The sequence below is a fragment of the Erpetoichthys calabaricus genome, chromosome 5 (genome assembly GCF_900747795.2).
Source record: "Erpetoichthys calabaricus chromosome 5, fErpCal1.3, whole genome shotgun sequence".
NCBI lineage: Eukaryota > Metazoa > Chordata > Cladistia > Polypteriformes > Polypteridae > Erpetoichthys > Erpetoichthys calabaricus.
This window is the reverse complement of record NC_041398.2, coordinates 12905593-12928676: the sequence shown is the minus strand read 5'-3', so window position 1 is coordinate 12928676 and position 23084 is coordinate 12905593. Positions and strand designations below refer to the sequence as shown.

At 40.9% G+C, this 23084-nt stretch overlaps 1 protein-coding gene across 1 annotated transcript in view; it reads right to left on the bottom strand.

Moving 5' to 3' along the window:
* LOC114642248 (tripartite motif-containing protein 16-like) overlaps window positions 1-23084 on the bottom strand; it is a 70149-nt gene that overhangs the window by 12598 nt on the left and 34467 nt on the right. The window contains exon 3 of the mRNA XM_051927918.1: window positions 97-330. Within this exon, the coding sequence (XP_051783878.1) occupies window positions 97-330 (234 nt within the window). The remainder of the gene's footprint in view (window positions 1-96; window positions 331-23084) is intronic.

Sequence of the window (23084 nt, the reverse complement as noted above, 5' to 3'; positions counted from 1 at the left end):
GTCCAAACTCCTCAGTTCTTTAAAAATTCTCCCTAAACGTTCTTCTCTCCCACACACCCCAGTCTGATCAGACTCCCTGTGAAGTGTCGCTCTCACCTGCAGGAAGTGGAGATGGTCCTTGGTCTCTGAAAGCTCCTTCAGCTCAGCTTCTCTCCTCTTCAGCTCCTCAATTTCCTTCTGCAATTGCTCCATGACTCCTTCAGCCTTCTCCATTTCTCTCTTTTCTTGTTCTTCGATCCTCTCAGTCAGTTTTCTGTGGACTATCTCAATGCACCGCATCAGAGCAGTGAAGCTCTTCTCATTTTCTTCCACCTCTCTTACCACAGACATCTAAATAAATAGGATAAAGATTTAGAATTGAGTCACCTGATAAGAATAACCAATCATGAGGCACATTTGTTGTTATTTTGATGTTGTGAAGGACAGTTTGAATTGGCTCGACTGACTGGTGGTACTTTATTTGCAGAAGGAAGGTCAGTTGCAGACTGACACCCAGCCAATATGTTCCCTCCATTATGCTGAGTAACATCATCACTCTGCTGATGCTGCTATTAATGAAACTGCAGAACTTTATTAGATACGCAGTCATGAAAGGCCTCCTTAAGAAGGGTCTTGAGAGCCTTTGGCAGGAGCTGCTGGGGACACCTGTACTGTCTTGTGAGGATTCCATTTGACCTGATAGTTTATATAAGATCAGCCTTTAAAAATGGTAGAGTTGGGGCGAGGCACGTGTCGTGTGCTCTTTGCATTGTTTGACAGTAAAACTATGCAACATCCTATGATCTGCTTCTTGTAACTGAAGAGGGCACCGTGGCAGATGTTAGCCGACTTACAGACCAACCACAAGCGTTACCTGGTAGGTAACCACCCATACAATCAGATTGTGATTCAGACTACGAATGTCATGAATGTATATTTTATATATATAATAGACATTAAGCCTGTTACAATAACGGGTGCTAGAATAGTAGTACATAAACATTAGTAGGAACAGTCTATATTAAATGGCAAAGGACCGTCTATTTTCCGTTACAGTAATACTGGCTTGTATGTGGCTGTAATATGCGTCACTGTATTGTGTGCCTTTAATTTTCTCTCACAGTAATACGTCTCTCCAGTAAGTATTTTAATCTGTGCTGGTGTACAGCTGATTATTGTATGTGTGGCGTCTCTCCAGCAACGGATTTTATGTGCGAAAATAAATCTACTTTTAAAAGTCATCCTATTGTAATATCATGAAAATTCGTATATTTAGGGAAACACTTTACACTTTAGCGGACCAAGTTTGTTAATCGCAAATCTGACATCCTCAGAGTGAACACTTGCACAACAACAAACACTAATCCCACCTCTTTGGGGAAGCTGGTCTCCGCGTCTCAGTACCTGATTGTATTTTTCGTGCCTTATGTTTTATGTCTTACCTCATTTACCGAAATCCAATTGGATCGGCCGCACAATATTTTATAGGTCCCGCTCTCTCTGTCTTGTGTGACGCGTCAGGCGGCCTTTAAAGCATCGCACCATGCCCCGCGCATGCGCACTTCACCAGAAGACACACACACACGGACACATGGACGCACACAGGGGTTTTATTAAAGAGGATATATACACAGTACATAGAGAGATTATTAAAACATAAAAGAACATTGTTAGATTTTTGCCTGAAAGGCCAGAGGTTTATGGTTATCCTCATTTTTGGGGATTATGAGCCCCAATTTGGATTGTTATGTTAAAGCCAGGGTTCCTCCCCAGGTTATTTTTAAATTTCTTGTTTAAAATTTCTATTTATTTGTTTTATAAATTGTTGATTCTTTGGCTATTCTTCTTTATTTTAATATTGTTATGTATTTGTATTATTTGTCGAGTTATGTATTTTACGCCACTTTTATTTATTTCTTGATTATTTGCATTGGTGTGGGTGGAGGGCCTCACTGAAAGGTGTCCTTTGCCGTTCACTCAGCGCACTTCATGTGACAGTAAAGGGAGTTTTGCTTTTAAAAAAAAAAAAAAAAAAAAAAAAAAAAAAGGTATCTCCTGCTCAGACTGAGGTTAGGAGTGGAGTAGGACAACACTCACAAAGAAGAAGAAGAAGAAGAAGAAGAAGAAGAAGAAGAAGAAGAAGAAGAAGAAGAAGATCACCAACCCCAAAGCTGGAGGTGTTCTGCTGTTTTTAGAACAGTGCACATCTGGACAGTGACTCACATAACTCTGTGATAGAAGGCAAGGATGAGAAGCCCTAAATAGTCACCTCCTAACCAGCCAATAGAATGAGGAAGAAATGATAATATGACATTAATTATTAGGGAGTTTAGATGAAGCTTTACACCAAATACAGAGAGTCTCATATGGTGTTTTGCCTTTTGGTACAGAAGTGGAAAACCTCCCTGGCTAGGTGGATAGGATCCTGGCCAGAATAGGGATTGAAGGAGACAGTTGTCATTTTAACATGTGTGGAAAAGTTAGGATCAGAGTTAGGATCAGAGCACCAGTACTTCAGAGCAACTTAAAGACGTTGGTAAAAAGCTGAGGAGCAGTAGAGACATAGTGATCAGTAGTTCAGCCTATGCCACACATAAGACAGAGGACATTAGATAGATAGACAGATAGATAGATAGATAGATAGATAGATAGATAGATAGATAGATAGATAGATAGATAGATAGATAGATAGATAGATAGATAGATAGATAGATAGATAGATAGATAGATAGATAGATAGATAGATAGATAGATAGATAGATAGATAGATAGATAGATAGATAGATTAATGTGAGTCTTTGTTAAATAAATTAAGTTGGATAAGTTTGGTCTGTCTGGGCACAGAAATGTGTGTGAAGACTTCTGTCTCTGCTGGATGAGAACTTTCACAAAAATGAATTCTGGCAGAACTGGGCATCGGAGAGTGTGCTACCATAGACAGTCTGCCAGATCACTACAGGGTCAGAGGTACACTAGTGATCAAAATGGAAGCCAATTTGGGGTTTCTGGCAATTAACCAAACTGAAATGTGAGGATGTGATGGAAGATTGCGAATAACTGGAAGAAACCCACTGAGATACTGGAAAAAGGGGTAAACTCCACATGGAAACTGAATGGAGGAAAGTGGATCTGAGATTCAGCAGAATCCACCACTTGACAACCTTACTGTCCTTTGAGATAAAATATTAAATTGAAGCAAAACATTTGGAGGTGTACGTTATGTAAAGTCTGCACTCAGTCAAACAGTGGGGATCCTTAAGATATGCAGTCTAATAAAACTGAAATATACAACAATGAACAAGAGAAGACCATTACGATTTACAGAATAAATTATGAATATCCCATCACTCCAAATGAGGTATTTTGCAAGAAAAGACAGGCTCTCCAATCAGAATGTAACCTCTTGATAACAAAAGAACCTGAACAACTCATCTTTAAAGCGCAACATCATTACGGTGAACATGGAGAGAAGGCTAATAAGATCTTAGCTCAGCAATCAACAATTTGGAAGTTTACAAAGCAATAACAGAAATTACCAGTGCAACTGGAGATAAAGTAATGAAGCCTAAAAATATAAGTCACACATTTAGCAAGTACTCTAAGTCTTTATACTCTACTCAGTTTAAAGAAGACGAGACACAATCTGAGGAGTTCTTTGAAGTAATGCAAATACGACAGCTGGGCACTCTTATTGAAGAGGATCTGGACAAACATCTGACACTGTCGGAACTACTGGATGCTGTAAACTCACTCCAAAGTGAGAAAACAACAGGCCCTGATGGCAACCAGTGGAATTTTAAAAAGACTTTTTCAACTAAGTTACCTCCACTATTATTAGAAAAGTTTACAGAAGCTACAGACAACAAAAATCTACCCAAAAAACCTACCCAATTTTGTATACCTCCCACCCATTTCTTTTCCAGAAGAAATCCTAATCAGTCTTGAGGAGTCAGTCAACATCTCATCAAAATATAAAAACATTTCAAAGAATCTCTCCATTAAGGGTCCTAGAATACGGCGGGAAAAGGACCTTCTAATGAATATGTCAGAAAAAGAGTGGAAGTCAGTCATGCATAGAGTACACTCCAGCTCCATATGTGCAAAGTATTCAACCATTTGACTTCGACTCTTTCATCGATCACATTTATCTCATTTAAAATTGGGAAGAATCCAACCTGCGAATGTGGCAATTGAGCTCCAGCCTCACTGGACCACATGTTTAGTGAGGACAACAAAGTAACATCATTTAGGGCCAAAATGTTTGAATGTTTAATCAGACAGCCGTGGGGTCACAATCACTCCTAACTCACTAACAGCTGTGGTTGGTGGGCTACCAGAGGGGCCTAAAGTGGAGGAGGACACATTGACTGTAACTGCCTTTACCACATTGTGAGCTCGTAGACTTGACCTGCTGAACTTAAAGACCCCCATCCCACCTGTGATAAGTGACTGGGTCACTGATGTCTGACATTTAAAAAAACAAATTCTCACTTAGAATATCAGTTCAAAACCTTTTTAAAAAATGGCAAGATCTAATTAATAAAACTTTAAAAGAGGCATCCATAGCATGGGAAAAGGAAATTCTGCATTTGTATCTATCTATTTATTTTTCTAAATTGTTATGAATCTTGTCCCAGCTCTCGGCTCTTCTCTCTTTTTCTGGGTTGCAGTGTGAATCCTGTTTGGTAGTTTTTTATTTTTTTGCATTTTTTTGTTTTCTTAGATTTCTATTTTAATTTTCTGATTTTTATGTTTTATTTTGTCTTTGAATGTCATTTATTATATAAGTTGAACTTGATTGTATGCAATGGTTTTTTTAAAATAAAAACAACTTAGACCATTAATGGACGTTGAGCCCGCTGATCGACCTTCAGTGTAAGTTTCTGTCAGTAGAGTTAAGTCCCCTTTAAGCAGCTGATGGAATATCAGAGGACTTTAGGGTGATGCTGTCTGAGTCTCCACTGAGTAACACCTGGGATTCTGTCAAAAGTGAAAGGCCATGAAGGACACCACAGAACGTCTTCACTAACTCTCCCTTCTCGTGTCCCTACTCATCATCATCAGTGAAGCTCTGCTGCTGTTCAAGTTCTCATTTATTTCTCCTGTCTTTGATATGAAGTGTTGTCTTCCTATTCCACTCACCTTCATCTCCTCCATCACCCTCCTCGTCTCCTTCAGTGTCTTCTCTCTCTCCTCAAGTCCCCTCTTAATGTCACTCAGTGTCGCCCCCAGCTGTTTCTGTTTGGACACACAAGAGGACACGCGTGGTCAGATCAGAATTCACGTTCACTTTGTGATTTCTTCTTCTCTTTCTGACTCCTGATATTTTCACAACACATTTGTTTGACATTTCATGACACAACTTACATTTAATTTAACAAACAGGATTGACAATAAAGATGAAAAGAAAGGTTCAATTTAATTGATGTAAGATTGAGTTTGGGTTTGAAGAGTGCAGACAGTTTGATGGCACACTGGTGTGTGAGTTAGTTCTTGACGTTTAGAAGACATCACATCGACAAACTGGGAAATGTGAAGTTCACACAACACCAAAAATAATAAAAACAAACTGGAGTGTGTAAGTAAAGAAACTGGTGAAAGGCCAGGAGGACTTAAACACGTCATGTCAGTAATTATAGGATCTACAAGGCCATTTGATATCCTGAGTCATACATGTGAGGACGTTGTCTGCTGTTGTCATTTTGTGAAGTCAAGTAAGATACCGAAATACACAAACGATTCTGTTGAATTCAGGAAGAGGGCAACTTATAGGAATTCCAAATCTCAAAAATGATATTTTTGTTTGTTATTTACCTCAGGTGTTTTGTTTAGGTGATGGATTATTATTTTTAATTAAACTTGTGAGCTCCTTCCCCTGCTCACTTCACTCGCCCACCCGCAGGTTTGTTTCGTGCGATGCTTCAAATATTTAAAAGCCTGTACAGCACCTGTCCTTTTGTCTCACTGCCTTGTCTCTCTTCTCCCCCAGACATCCTCAGCTCCTGTGGTGGTCCCTCTCCCGAGGCGCACCCCTATGAACAGGAAGATTTTCTATTCTTCAAATTGAGAGACAGAACTGTCCCCTCTGACTACACACAGAGCTCATTTCACTCCTGAAAGAGACTTATGTTTGTTTGAAGTGTCTGAATAACGTTTGTCTCTAAAATCTCCTGTGTATCTGTGCCACTCTGTGACCCAAGCGTGACCGCGTACGTGGATTTCACTTTCACCAAACCTCAAATCTTTTAATTCTCGTGGAGAGGCCTCTTCATTAGGAAGAAACACTACTTTTCCCTGATGGCAACACAAATTAGACGATCTACAAGTCTCTGACTTAAAGTTTCAATCCAAACAATATATTCAATCTCATTTTGCTGTTCTGTTATTTCAGTAATAATTTCAGTTTGTTTGTGTGAATGTGATTTTTACTCTCATTTTTTGTAGACTTTCGAAATGGCCAAAGTCTCTATCTCATGGATCTTGAACCTGTCTCTCTGGACTTCCAAAAAGTCTCTTCAGAAAGATCACGTCTCGTCTGTTATAATAGAGAGATGTTTATTATGTTTATGTGTTTTGGTTTCTCCATAACCTTCAAGACCACCCAGCCATCCCTGTTAAGGGGTCAGCTCAGAGATGTGCAGGTGGGTGAGCCTGTGGTGTCCTGATGATGGACTATCTGTCAGGCAGACTCAAGGACTGTGTGAGCAACACTGGAGCAGCAGAAGGAACAGGCCTGTCTGCTTTACTCTTCACTCTGCGCACCTCACACTGGAAAGAACACAATTTCTCTTTTTTTGTATATCCACAAATCACCCAAGGAGTGTCTCAGTGGGCTTTAACAGGCCATGTTTTTGAGAGCCCCCCACTCCAGATTCCCTAAGAAGAGAGGAAAAACAAGAAAATCGAGGTTGAATACACACACAATAGAGCTAATGTGCCAAAGCCCCAGTCCACCTAAACTGCATGTCTTTCGATTGTAGGAGGAAACCCACATGAAGATAATGAGAACATGCAAACTCCACCAGGGACAAGTCACAGTCGAAAAATAAAATGTATTTATAATATAAGGACAACTGAAGATGTACGTATTCAAGTGTATACAGACAGACAACATCAACAGACAACACCAAACATTAATAATAATAATAATAATAATAATAATAATAATAATAATAATACATTTTATTTATTTGTAGGCACCTTTCTAAACACTCAAGGACACTGAACAATGGACAAAACACAGATTATAAACAAAAGTAAAATACAAAAGTTAAAGTCAGACAGAGTAATTGTAATCAAAGAGAACAAGCCGTCTTAAACAAATGAGTTTTAAGTTTAGATTTGTAAAGTCAGAATGATTCAATATTTCTAAGCTCAGGTGGTAGTGAGTTCCAGAGTAACTGAATGCTGTGCCCCCCATGGTGGTAAGACGGACGAAGGGGACAGTCAAGTGAATGGAGGAAGAGGATCTAAGGGTACGGGAGGGAATGGCAACATGGAGGAGATCAGGCAGATATGGAGGGGTGAGGTTGTGGAGAGCCTTAAAAGTTAGTTGGAGAATTTTTAATTGAATTCTGAACTTATGGAAGCCAGTAAAGCTTCTGCAAGGTGGGAGTGATATGGTGAATAGAGGGGGTTCTAGTAATGATGAGGGCAGCTGAATTCTGGACCAGTTAAAGCTTATAAAGAGATTTGCGAGGAAGACCAAAGAAAAGGGAATTGCAATAATCCAGACGAGAAGTGACAAGGCTATGAACGAGGAGAGCAGTGGTGTGTGGAGTGATGGAGGGGCGAATACGATTAACGTTACACAGACCGGGAGATGTTATTGATGTGGGACTGAAAAGATAAAGTACTGTCAAGGATGACACCTGTGGGGAAGGGGAGACAGAGGAATTATCAATAACAAAGGATAAATGATCAGTTTGGGATAATGTTGATTTTGTACCAATGAGGAGAACCTCAGTTTTGTCACTTGTTGTTATTTAATTTATGAAAATCTGAAGAAAACCAGGATTTGATTTCTGCTATGCAATCAGTAAGTGAGGAGGGCGGAAAGGAAGCATTAGGTTTGCTAGTGAGGTAGAGCTGGGTGTCATCAGCATAACAGTGGAAGTTAATGTTATATTTATGAAAGATATTACCAAGGGGAAGGAGGTAAGTAATGAAAAGGAGAGGCCGCAGGACAGAGCCCACCTGAAGTAACAGCGGTGGGCTGGGATGTGAAAGTTTTAAGCTGAACAAACTGAGTGCGGCCTGAGAGGTAGGATCTGAACCAGTCTAGTGGAGTGTGGGTAATGCCAATCGAAGATAATCTATTGAGAAGAGTCGTGTGACAAATAGTGTCAAATGCCACACTCAAATCAAGGAGGATGAGAATAGGAATTAAACGAGAATCAGCTGCCATAAGGAGGTCATCAGTAATTTTAAAAACTGCTGTTTTTGTACTAAGGAGGGGGCGAAAATCAGACTGGAACTGTTCATACTCATTTATCTCCAAATAATCTGTATGAAGTTCAATATTCTCTATTTTTTCAAGAATTTTGGAAATGAAGGGTTGATTAGAAATAAGACGAAAATTCCTGAAATTAGTCAGACTGGCACCAGGCTTTTTCAGTATTGGGGATATTGCAGCAGTTTTAAAAGATGAAGGAACAGAACCAGTAGTGAGAGAAGAGTGGATTATAGCAGAGATAAGGGGGACCAGAGAGGGGAGGCAGGCTTTGACCAGAACTGTAGGAAGGGGTCCAGTTGACATGTGGATGGCTTAGACTTACAGACGAGATCTGAGATTTCTGAGAAGATAGGAAGATGAAAAGTGGAAAATGAGTGAGTTGGTGGGTGAAATTCAAATGAAGTACTGGAGGATTTGTACAGAGAGACTGGTGAATCTTCTGGATTTATTCATTAAAAAAGGACATAAGGGAATTGCACAAATCAGTTGAGTAAAGGTGAGAAGGTAAAGAATCTGGGAGTGTGCAGTGCTGGATTCACCAAATAAGTAAAGTAAGCACATGCTTAGGGCATCAAGGGTAAAGGGGGCACCACAAACATTTTTCATGGCCGAATTTATCACATAAATTTGTAAATTTATTAAATTTATAGACATTTTCAAAATTTAATGAAAAATGAATAATGCCTCCCTGTACCTCCCTATGCCGTCACTGTTCGTAGATGGCGCCTTACACGGTGCGTTCTGCATACTGGTGCCATTTACGATGGGGAAATCCAACTTCATGGTGATTCTCTTAAACGCCATGTTATGTCAAAATATTGTGAAAATAATTCGATTCAAAACAATATGTTTTTATGTTTTTAAATAATAGTTAATAGTTGATTTAAAATGATTATCACGTAATTGTTGTGTTTCGTGAATTATTTGTTATTTAACTTAAAATAAATTTCTAGTGCGTAGAAAGCATTATTTTCTGTTTTAAGCAAAAAACAAAAAATCGTCCCAGTTTGAGGACAAAATATTCTGGTAAGATTATTTAATTCTGTTCTTTGATATTTTTAAATTCATTTACATTATGTAAAAGTGAAAATCGTACAGCTGATTACTATTGGATAAAATTGTTTATAACTTTTTTACTAATAAGGATTTATTAACAAATTTTCACAAAATATACTTCAAATCTTCAATATGTGTAAATAGATTTGCTAAACTGACATAAAAGCCATAAATAAATTAAATAATCAAAATGGTAAATCTACGGTTTTCATGTCAAAATGAACACCATACATTTAAAAAAAACCTTTAAAATCGACCCCAAACATTAAAATTTGTAAAATTTTGGATGCCATTTTCTCTCAACAGGGTTGAGAGATGTAAACAAATCCCCGTGGTAGTTGATTCGTTAAGGTGGGAAAAGTCATGGGGTGGTTGCTATGTCTCGGTTTGGACAATAAAAATCAAACTTACGAGCAGTGAGGAGGTCATGCATGAGAGGCCTATTGCTTGTGAGTGAGCGAATGTTCAGTAGACCGAAGTTGACAACAGCGTTATCGAATTTAACAACAGTGTTAGCCGACTGGCCTAGGCTGGCTAACACACTGTGGTCAGCGACTCTACCTAAATTACGTGGAGGACGTCGAGAACTGGACCAGATGCAGTTTATTATTATCGAACTGTCAATTTGGATACTCCGGTGGGACCCATGGTATATGTACCTTCGACTGGGGAGCAATACGAACAAACAAACACGAACCAAATAAACATCCTACCAGTCCACGGGTAAAGCGAAGATGAAGACAACTCTGATATCCGGAGAACAAAGCCAGGTAAGTTTCAAAACAGGGATAAGCCTAAGAATAGTCCATACAGCCAAATCAGCAGTCAAGATAGAAATCAGTCTAGGTTTAAATGATTGAAAAATCAAACTCAACGAATAAATCTGCACGAAAGAAAATGAAAACAGCTGTTTAGTCCATTAGATTGTAAGTTAATCATAAAAAAGTTAAAGAAGATAAAAAGTTGAAAAGTTACCGGAGAGCAGCGGCAACCAGTCACACTAGCGTTCGCTCAACTGGAAGTATCTGTGTTACTTTAGTTGGTTCTTTCTAATGCACTTATAGGAAAGGCACAGAACTTGTGATTTCATTTCTCATAATTTTTAACCAAATAATTTCCCAGTAAACATCATTCATTCAGAAGCAGCTTTAAAATGTTCTCCTGTCAGTTCTGCTTCAGTTCTTAGTTACTTATTAAGTTTCCAGAGTCAGCACTGAGATGGCAGTTTGGTTTTCCTCACAGGCTGCCTGCATTCCCTTACAGCTCCTCTGTGTGTGTGAGACGCTGCTCTGAACTGATTCAAGTCCACTTTAGTTTTCTTACTGAATTAATGAAGAGACCCTCACAACAGCTACAGCCTTCTTCTTCACACAGTTATGGTGATGTCAACTCCCAGAATTCACCCCCTGACTTTATCTTAACTACCGAGTCACAGTCAGAAGTTCTCAGACTCTGAGCAGGTGAACTCCTGACTTGGTTTATGGTCACTCAGGTGAGGTGACGCTTTGAGAGAACTCAGTTGTTTGTGGGCCATCTTGGGGATCTCATCCTGAGCTGTTTCATGACTTGCACCAGTCTCACCAGGATGGACTCCAGCAGCCAATGCTCTGAACTTGAAACATCAGGTTTATAAGGTCCAGTAAAACCTCGATTATCAGTCAGGGGTCAGGACCGAGGCTGTGACGGATAAGAGAAAAGACGGAAAACAGAGCAGCTACTTTAAAAATGAAATGCAGTAGATTAGTTTAGAGAAGAGTCGTAAAAAACTATATTAACAAAATGAATTAATTTATATAATATTGTAATGACCAGCGTAATAAGTAAATACAACTCAGAGGTCCTGGAGATTTCTATGTTTTACGTGGAGTCTTCGTTCCCTCACAAGCGGTGTCCTGTCTTACACTCAGTTATTTGGTTACAGAGCTCACCTCCTAAACAATCACAGAAAGCTTTCCCTACCGATCAGTTGATCTCCTGCCACTCTCGTTGTGTCTTTTTGATACACAAACACTCCTGCTTATTGTCTCCTGACTCCCTGCTCCACACCTTCACTTCTCTTCTCACTTCTCCTGTCCGCCCCTCACAGAACAGAAGCCCCTCAGCCAGTCCCATCACTTACAGCTTTCTGCCCTTTCTGCCCCCATACAGAGCATCACAAGCTGCCTGCACACCACAATATATTAACACAACCTGATATAACAGAATATAGAAAGAAAATGACAATGCAGAAGACCATTAACATTAATACAGAATAACGTTACCGTCACTGGTTTCCATTTTCACACATTTTTCAATTATTTCAGCATCCCGCTTTCTATCGTTCACTGTTGGCCTTCATACTCCATCATTGACGCAATACTTGAAGAGCTGTTGCTGTTTCGTAAACGTTTAATAAGTTCAAACAGCACACACATATGTTGATAGGCCATAACAATGTATAGTCGTTTAGTTTAATTATAACAAAAGAGAAAAGACACAAACCGCTATTAAAGCTGAAGGTATGTAACGGACACTGGGATTTCTGTTGTTCCAATGTGCAGAACTCGCAGTAGTAATCAGGAGACGCTGGCGTGCACAAGGTGGGGTTTTTGTTATTTAGTCCTGACAGTTAATCAAGTGACAGATAATCGAGTTTTACTGGAGATGAAGAGATTTCTCTTTCACATTAAATGTACAAATTCCTTAACTCAAAGTTATTCAAACAGTTTCCATTAAATCACTCACCTGCTTTTCTTCTCTTTCCATCTCCAGCTCGACCATCTTATGCCCATTATGTCCAGTCACCACACAAATCAGGCAGATACAGGAATCATCAGTTTTACAGAATATCTCCAGACTTTTCTGATGTTTCTCACAGAGTTTCTCCTTCAGATTTCTATCAGGATCAACCAGCTTGTGGTGCATCAGGGCGTCTCCTTCATAGTGAAGCTTCAGGTGAGACTCACAGTAGGAGGCCAGGCAGGTGAGACAGGACTTCACCGCTCTGAACTTCTCACCAGTACAGAAGTCACACTCCACGTCTTCAAAGCTGGCATAACTCTGAGGCGGAGGAGAACTGAGTCTTGGTCTCTTACGTTTATTGATGATTTCATTCAGCAGTGTGTTTCTGTTCAGCTCAGGCCTTGTGGTGAAGGTGTGTCTGCACTGAGGACAGCTGCACTCTTGGCTCTGATCCCAGCAGTCCGTGAGGCACTTCAGACAGAAATTATGTCCACAGGGGATGGTGACGGAGTCAGTCAGGGTGTCCAGACACAACGAGCATGTGATCTCGTCCTATGACACAAACAGCGGGGCTTCAGCCATCGTCAGTCTGAGGAGAGGCAGGCAGAGAGAATCAGTCAGAGGAACAAGGAAGTGACTTGTGAAGAAACCAAAGAGAAAGTTAGTCTGAGCTCAGTGAGGAGGAGGAGGAGGAGGAGGAGGAGAAGGAGATTTAAAGAGAAAGCTGAGAGCTCACAGAGAGAACATCTGAGGAGACACTGAGGGTGAACAGTTAATGTGAGACAGGAGCTCAGAGAGTGACGACCACCAAGTGAGGGAAGAGATGACCTGTCACAGGGGGTCTGCTAAAGTGTCATTCACATCAATATTTCTTATTCATTTATTACACACTGAAGTCCACATCAGACTCCTCATTAGTCCTCTTTATTAAACAAATTATCCATCCCATAATAAGTTCTCGTCTCCTGCTTATCAATAATTAATGTTTGTGTTTTTCTTTGTCTATGCCAGGAATTTATCAGATTATTCAGTAAAGACCCCAACTAAAGCCCACTCAGTTTAATAAACAGAATAATATGATACATTAATAAACAGAAGGATAGTAGAAATATGAAAACATCTTAAAAACTGATAACAGACAGTCAGACAGACAGACAGACAGACAGACAGACACACACACACACACACGCAGACAGACACACACACACACACACAGACACACACACACACACACTCACACACACGTAACACACAGCAGGCGCTCGCCGCTCTCGGCTCCTTCACAATTTTTTAGATTTTCTTGGTTATTCAAGTCGTTTTATCTCAGGATTTGTGAGACTTAATCAGGTCTGTTGAACAGGCTCGTCTACTCCTGCACCCTACGATTAACACACACAGATCCGAGTCACACAATTGGGTATAAGTGATGCCATTATGCCAGTCCCTCTGTAATAGCCCACCTCTGACTCATTCCACTTAAGTACATAAGAGTGACCCCTCCGGCCTGTCACTTCTCTTTGCCCCACACTGGGACTCGCTGTCACCGGCACTAACAAATGTACAGATGTCTCTGAGACACATGAAGGCTCGTATAACATTTGGTTTCATGCCAGTTACCAACCAAGGGGGTCTTACTTCTGCCGCCCTTGCTCTTCTGTAGCCAGCAGACACACCACATGCACTTCAGATCAGGTCATCTACCTCAACCTAAGCATATTCAGGCCTGGCCAGTACTTGGACTGGAGACCATCTAGGAAAAGCTTGGGTGTCTGCTGGAAGAGGTGTTGGTGAGGCCAATAGGGGGCTTACCCGGTGGTCTGAATGTGGATCCCAATGCCCCAGTGCAGTGACGAGGACACTGTGCTGTATAAATGTTGCTGTCCTTCAGATGAGGCATAAAACTGAAGTCCTGACTCTCTGTGATTATTAAAGATCTCTGTGTGTCCTCCATAAAGATGTCTTTGCTAAATTGCCTTCCAAGGCCTTGTCATTGTGCCCCCCTAATCGTCCCCTGTCTCTCATTAGCTAACTGTTTCTCTCACCACTTCACCATCTAATAGCTCATGTGTGGTGAGTATACTGGCACAAAAATGTCTGCCGTCACATCATCAGGTGGATGCTGCACATCAGTGGTGGTTGAAGTGGTTCCTCACTCACTGTGTAGAAGAGCTTTGAGTAGTGAGAATAGCACAATAAAAATATAAAGAATTATTATTATTATTATTCAAGTGAGACCTCTCAGCGTTGATAACACCCTTGGCAAGAAAGCAGTCATTTCCAACATCTGTTGTTCTAATATTTACTTCAGTCACTCAAGAAATAAAGACAAAGTATAGAAATGTCAAAGGAATGTGTCATTTAATAATCTGGGATGAAATATAAGTGATCAGCGTGGACATCAGTGTTATCATATGCAGAGCACCACCTATTGGAATGTAAGTCAGGTATTAATAAACAGATTGCACATTACAAACATTTGTAGTAATATAATGTATAGAATGTTTGAATGACAAATAAATGGGTATGTTTCTGTTATATACAATTTAGTTTGGGATTTGTAAAAGCCATGTTAATGTTTGAAATGTGCCATCTGTTGGAATGACAAATTTAACATGATGTCTCTGTTACACACCATTTGGTGTTGGATTCGTAAAAGCAGTGTTAGTATTTGTGATGTGCCATTTGCTGGAGTGACAAATGCCATTAATTTTATTACTATAAATGTTTGTGATGTGCCACCTGTTGGAATGAGAGAGACTAACGAACCAAATTGACATGCAGACACACAGACACAGAGACACTTCTCCATTTATTAAGGTGGAGAATGCCGCAAATTTTGATTAGGGATCGATATGCTTTATTATTAGTTTTAGTGCTATTAGCTCTGAAAAGTGTAGGCCTGAGGTAAGTTTAAAAGGACACCATTTATTTCTGCAGAAAGGCCCTGGCCTGCCATCCTGTTCACAGGCAGATCTTGTTTTGTGAACGCCGGTGCAGAGCTGCTCAGTGACTGAAATCAGTTATTCTGATATCTACCTAGTCTGAGCCACTGTATATAGGGGTTAAGAGCTGATTATTGAAGGTTACGGACCTTTCACTGCACATCGATGTCCGTGAAGTTAGCAGCAGCTTAGCCCTGACAGAAGAGTGAGCAGCCGAGCGCCAAGAATGAACAACACCGCTGAGTGCGTTTGCAGGCTTTTATACGAGACACACAGATTTATGTGAGATTAGCATTTAGGTTTATATGCCAGTGTCTCTTTGTATGTCCTAACGATAATAAATAAAGTTACAGCAGAACATATTAGTTAGCGTATTTAATCAGTTCTTAAAGGCTTGTCTTTTTTCCTTCTTTCAAGCATGAAGCTCCGTGTCGAGGCCGTCCGTAGTTTGGACCTCATCAGTGAAGCTGCGCGCTGCCGCTTACTGGCACAGTTGCCATTTATTTTAGCCTTACAGCAGTGTGGCTGAACCTGTGGGGCGCGATATCTACAAGGGGGTCGCAAAGAAAAAACGGAAATCGAAGAAGAAGGTATTGTGACGTACTGTAATTAATGTTTTCTGTTTACTCTCTTTAGAGCAGGCTCTTCGTTTTTACAACTACATAGAAAGACAGAAGGTGCGTCAGCGGCGGGAGGGAGAAGACAGGAAGGAAGGAGGTGTAGGGACGTGAGGGGAGAGAAAGAAAGTCTAAAGAGTCAACAGTGAATGAAAAACGAGTAAAGACAAAACACATAGTGACATTGTGTTGTTTTATAGGTGTGCCTAGCGACCCTAAACAGCAGGCTGGGGAAGTTGTATTGCTGTTCTGTTCAGTTCTTGTTTAAGGCTGTAAAGCAAATAAAATGGGAATATTTCGAAGGGGGGGAATCTTTTCTATACCCACTGTAATAATGGTTTTAATGCACCATCTCTTGACATGACAAATGCAATGTATTTTACATACGTTGGAATGACAAATGCAATGCATTTTCTTACCACTAATGTTTGTGATATGCCATCTGCTGGAATGAAAAATGGAATGAATTTTACTACTAGAAATGTCTTTGGCTTGTGGTGAGAAATGCAAAGCATTTTATTACCACAATTGCTTGTGATATGCCAACTGTTGCAATGAAAAATTGAATGCATTTTATTACCGCAAATGTTTTTGATGTGCCATCTGTTAAAATGACAAAAGCGATGCATTTTAGTAACAAAGATGTCTGTAATCCACCACCTGTTAGAATGACAAAGGCAATGCATTTTATTACCACAAATATGTGTGATGAGCCATCTGTTGGAATGACAAATGCAATGCAAAATACAAAATACATTCCAGTAGATGGTGCACTGCAAATGTTAACACTGCGGTCTAAGTTGATTATTTAGATTTCAACCAATCTTATACTGGTAGCAAAACTAACAGAGATTGCTGTTGAACCACCTGCAGCTGTTAACCCTTCGTACAGCACTGGCGCCGTCAAGCAGCACACTATGGGCTGTCAGAAAAAGGGGAGTGAATAGAGGACGCTGTATCACTCACAACAATATTTGCAATTTTACCACACATCCGTGGTGCGAAACATTACAAACATGTAGTTTAAGAAATGCTGTCTTTGAGACTTAAATCCTTTCACATATCGATCAATTCTATAGTGCCTTTCATGTCTATCTATATATCTATCTGCAGTTTGTATGCAAGTAACTTTGTGATCCTTTCGACTATAATAAAATTAATATCTATCTATCTATCTATCTATCTATCTATCTATCTATCTATCTATCTATCTATCTATCTATCTATCTATCTATCTATCTATCTATCTATCTATCTATCTATCTATCTATCTATCTATCTATCTATCTATCTATCTAATATAGTGCCTATCATATCTGTCTACCTGAAGTATGCATGTAACTAATTTTGTGATCCTGCCTACTAAAATTAATATCTATTTATATCTATTCTAGAGTGCTTTTCACATCTATCTATAAATCTATCAATCATATGTTTGTAGAGTCCCTACTGTCACATTGTACAGATTCCAGTGTAATTGTATTTTATTTGCATGTGCCAATCGCTACCCGTACGGCACTGTGGCTACTGAGTCTAGTTAACCTCACCTTAAAATGCCAGTCTTCCTTACCTGGAAATCTTCAGCAGTATAGTGCCTTTCATATGCATCTCTTGTAGGTTTATTGTGTCATCACTGCCTTGTGTACAGTGTCCAGTGAAGTTCTTCCTTGTCCATATTAATTTCTCCTCTCCAGCTCCATCATTAGTGAGTAGAAGTACCTGACCCTGAGAATATTGCGCACGCACAGCACACAATCAAGTGACAAGAGCAGACATTATAGGCATCCATCACTTATCCTTCTCTGAGATACAGCAATACAGCCACTGTGCTGTCCAATCATAAAAAAAAAAAAAAATAATAATAATAATAATAATAATAATAATAATAATTGTCTGTCCTTAGTATCTTCTATCCTTTGATCTAACCCCTCATTGTATGTTAAACATGCCCCCCCCCCCCCCCACACACACACACACACACACACAACACACACTCTCTGTGTTCATTTCAGCAATGCCAGTTCCCCCAAGTTGAATTATTCCAGAGTTTCAGAAGTTGATTGCAGACGTTTCAACACTGGGCCGATGGGCAGCACAGTGCTATGGGCAGCGCTGAGCTGGCACTCCTGTCATTGCGGCACCAGGGTCTGCATGGAGTCTCCTTATTTGCATGAAGCGATTGAGAAATGAGCTGCTCTGCCTAACTTTGAGAAACCTTAGCATGTGGAAGCCCTTGTGCTCGAGTACAAACTATTGGTCACCAATGTGCCTGAGTGATAGTTGAAATAGAAAAGCCATGCCATGCCAGATGTGGCTGTCAAAGTCCTCACGGAGAGGAGCCGTGTGTTTAAGCAGCTTTGTTTTGTCCTTTCACAGGTCATCATCATCATCATCATCATCAGAAGTGAACTGCAGTGACAGCTTGTCCAAACTGGGCACCGCAACGGAGAGGACAACACCAAACTGGTAACGGAAGATAGACATGTGGCCATTAAATAGGAGGAGTATGAGGAGGTGACCGCACCAGTCAACGAGGACTCCAGTGATGCAGCGTCACTGTGCGTTCAGCAGGAGAAAAACACGGGCGACAAACAAGAGGCCCGTGACAAGGATGAGAAGACCGTTTTTAAGGAAGAGGACCTCGAGTTCGAGGATTCACATGCAGAGCCCCATCCGGCTTATTTTGGTTCCCTTCAGGGGAGATAAGAGGAAGAGCCGCCTTCATCTGCTAGTAAGTTTAACTCATTGAATTTGATGATGGGCTTTGTTGCTTAGTGAGTACAACTTGGAATTGAGGGATTGCTGGGCCGAATGGTCCAACCTCTTCGCTGTCATATGGGGTGGGGTTGTGCAGGAGGTGACAATGACAGATTATTAATGCAGTTCCCATACAAGGGTGCTGGAATGGCAGGGCTGATTCATTAATTTCTGCCATATGCTGACGATACTTGGGGTTTGAGGGCGAAGTGAGACTATGACACGAAGAGTCCAGCTGGCACTGACATCTCAACATGTTTAACGGTACCCCATTTATTTGTTAGGTGAGCAAAAGTATAGGAGCAGATAGTCTTCTAGAAAATTAAATGTCATGTTGCACATCCCTTGTTTGTAGTAACTTCATCAAACCTGTGGCTCCTCGACATCATCAGATTGTTGCTTTCTTCTGATGTTCTGCTTACAGACGGGCCTTTCTTGAAGCGTTTGTAATTTCATGCTGATCCCTCACACTTCTTATTGTTCTACTTTTGCAGGTCTTTGTTCCTCCATTTGAATCAGTCCTTTCAGCTCTAACGGTCACCTGAGGGGACTATAAAAGACAAATCACCTGCTTGACAGCCAAATATTTCTTACAATTTCTAAAAAAGGTGTTGATCATTTACAATTTACAATATTTTAGGTGAAGCAAAATGAGGTTGTGTCATTTTATTTTCAGCCTTTTTTTTTAATTGTTCCACTGCAAATGAAAGAAATAAATCTGTGAAGAGCAGAACATTGTTAAATCCTGCAGTTTTATGAGTGCAAAGAGAAGTCGAGCAAAATGACCCCTTTAATTGGCTAAAAAGAAAGATTACAATATGAAAGCTTCCAAAGGCAACTCAGACCCCCTTCTTCAGGCACGATGTAAGTAATATAATCTTATATATAAACGTCTACGTGTGGAAGTCTTACTGGCCCGGAAGTACGAGGCTACAGCATGAAGCTCAAAGAAAGCGACTCTGTCACCAAAGTGAAACCGCAGAGAAAAGAGAACCTCACTTAACTGTTAATGCACAAGCAAGGTGAGCACATTAGCAAAATGAAACTGCTGAGGATAAAGAAACTCACTTAGCCACTGACAGACAATGGAGATGAGCACATCGACAAAATGAAACTGCTGAGGAGAGAGAACCCTGCTTAGCCGCTAATACACAACCGATGCGACTGATTGATTTAAGTGCCAGAATCCATGGTTTCTAGGAGCCACGACTTTTTCCAGCACAGGCTTACACAGCTATTGATTTTATAACGTAAGATGTAATGATTTCATCTTGACTAAAGAAGGGGCCTGAGTTGTCTTTGACATCTTGTATAGTTTAATCTTTGTAGTTCGCCAATGAAAGGTGTTACTTTGCTCGACTTCTCTTTGTATCCATAACGGCTAACATGGTATAACACCCTAATACTACTGCGGTTTTATGAAGAAAATTAACCCAATATCTGTGCAGAGGTGCTAATATTTCCAATCACGATTATATTTAGTAGCTTTTCCTTTTGTGCCTGGGAGGTTACAGTGTCAGGCCTTTTCTAATGATAATGTGGATGGGGGGTTTTGAGATGGAGGTTAACCTGCTTCTGAACATTCAAGTCAAAGGAGAAGGAGCTCAGATTTTCACATTATGACACTGAAGTCTGAGACCCCAACAAACCTACAGTGAATTAAAATAACAAAACAAAAAATGAATAAAAAAATTGACCCAAAGTGTAAAATTCGGCCGCGGGCTTAAACAGCAAAGCAGCACCATGGGATGAGATGCCCAAGCACTAAAAGATGGCTGTTCAACGGCACCCCTTATAGTCACGTTTTTCACGTGGGTAGGATTTTAAAATGTTTAACATGATCTAACACAGCTGGAGTTACAAGGTCTATGGTGGAGAAAGAAAAAATAAATAAAAAACACCTAAACACGCCAAAGAGGAACATAAGGTTGTCAGAAGCACCTGAGGCTCATCACTGACATCACAGGGTAGCATCGCTCAAAATAAAACTATGTCACAAATTAGGATTATTGTGCGTCACTTTAGATTAGGAGTCCCTAATTACACTGTACTTACAATGTAATTACCTGTATAATTACAGAATAACTTGGTGTTATTACCTTGTAATTACTGTGTAACACAATGTAATCAGTCAGTCAGTCATTCTCCAACCCGCTATATCCTAACACAGGGTCATGAGGATCTGCTGGAGCCAATCCCAGCCAACACAGGGAGCACGGCAGGAAACAAACCCCAGGCAGGGCGCCAGCCCACCGCAGGGCATGCACACACACACACACCCCCACACACGGGACAATTTAGAATTGCCAATACACCAAAACCTGCATGTCTTTGGACTGTGGGAGGAAACGGGGAGAACATGCAAACTCCACGCAGGGAGGACCCAGGAAGCGAACCTGAGTCTCCTTACTGCGAGGCAGCAGCGCTACCACTGTGCCACCGTGCCGCCCACACAATGCAATGCTGTAGGTAATTGTTATCCCTACAGTTTATATGCATACTTTTAAAAATTGTGGAATACCAATTACAATTGAGTAATTAATTATAGAGTTACACTGTATTACACTGAAAGAACAAGGTAATAACACTGAGTTACTCTGTAATTGTATAAGTCATTACATGGTAAGTACAGCGTATTAGACACACCTAATCTAAAGTGATATCGATTATTGTCACACAGGTCTGGGACCGGCAGGTGGTAAAGGAAAAGAGTAATGCACTGTTATTGACGCAAATTTCCGTTTTCTCCTTAGAATGTTCCAGAAGCTCCCAGAGGACGAGCGACGTCATTTCCGGTAGAATCGCTGCAAGCCCCACCTCTTCCAGTACACTGCATAGGTAATTGTTGGACCAGTGAGTTCCCTGAGCCTGAAACGAGGACTTTACTACGATCAATGAGCAGACTTGCTTACTTAATATTTTTGCTTCATCGTTTTTCTACATGAAATATTAAACTGGGTGTCCAGCTGGTGCTCCAAATTCAGCCTGGTACCTTTTTTTTACACAATCAGACAAATTAAAAGTGGCAACATTGGCTAAGTCAGTGCGGAAAGATCTCATTTGGAGAAAGCATTGACCGTCCATGACTGCTCTGCTTTGAACAGGACCACCAGGAGAACATAAGGCACCCGATGACTGAAAAACACCATTTCGGGGTTTACTGTGCCTTTCGGTCTGACCACTTGTTTTGTGGACTCCAAACGGTGACTTTTGGGCTACAGAGAGCCAGACAGGCTCAGATCAAGTGTGGCGTAGGCAGCACTGAAGATCGATAATATTCAGAGTGTCACTGTGGTGGGCGTATTCCGTAAGCTTGCTTATTAAATATTCTTTTATAAACAGTGAGATATAAAAGACAATGACAAAGACAATGAGGTAATGTGGGTTGTTTTTATTATGTATGCATAAAATATGGCACTGACCATAAAGCAGGAGACAGAGCTGGAGGTGGCAGAGTTAAAGATGATATGATTAGCATTGGGTGAGATGAGGATGGACAGGATTAGAAATGAAGACATTAGAGGGTCAGCTCAAGTTGGACAGTTTGGAGACAAAGTCAGAGAGGAGAGATTGCATTGGTCTGGACATGTGCAGAGGAGAGATGCTGGGTATACTGGGAGAAAGGTGCTAAGGATAGAGCTGCCAGAGAAGAGGAGAAGAGAAAGGCCTGATATGGTAAAGTGAGGTCCGCGGCTGACTGCCATTTTAAATAAATAATCGCTGCACTCACGGCTTTAAGGAGGACCGAGGGTGTGGTAGCATGGCGAGAGCGGTTCCACAGGCATGATGTGGGCGGTCCTGCACTTAGCAGAATTTCCCGTGGCCGTAATTGATGGCGAGAGCTGCTAATCGCCACACCTGTGCCACGTCCCCAATTCATAAGGGGAATCGCAAGTGCGAGAAGGACAGCAGGAGACTGACCTGGGGGTGGCAGAGTTACAGATGCTAAGATTTGCTTTGGGTGTGACGAGGATGGAAAGGATTAGAAATGAGGACATTAGAGGGTCAGCTCAAGTGGGATGAATGGGAGACAAAGTCAGAGAGGCGAGATTGTGTTGGTTTGGACATTTGCAGAGGAGAAATGAGGGGTACAATGGGAGAAGGATAGAGCTGCCAGGGAAAAGGAGAAGAGGAAGGCCTCCACACACGACTTAATGGTGTCGTTGAGGTTTTCCGAGAAGCATCCCTTGAGCCTGGCATCCACAAAGCAGCAGATATCCAGCACTCTCTTCACATCGCCCGAGTATCAGAGCTGTAGCAGGTTGTCTCTCATGACTTGTTTCATCTATTTGGTCAGCGTGTTGTCTTCTCCTATCTCACCAAGTATTTCAGTGGTGATGTGTTGCAGGACGGGCTTCAAGGATGAGAGGGTAACCCTCTCCTCAGTGACCATGGCATCTGTGAAATCACCGAGAAGGGTCAGAATCTGGCTGACGTCCTCCAGGACGGCAATGTCTGTGTCCTTGAGCATGAGATGCCATGCGTTCTTGTCCGTGGCAAGAACAGCACAGACGGCTTGCTGCTGCTCCAGAAACCGGGAAATCATCTCAGCCGTTG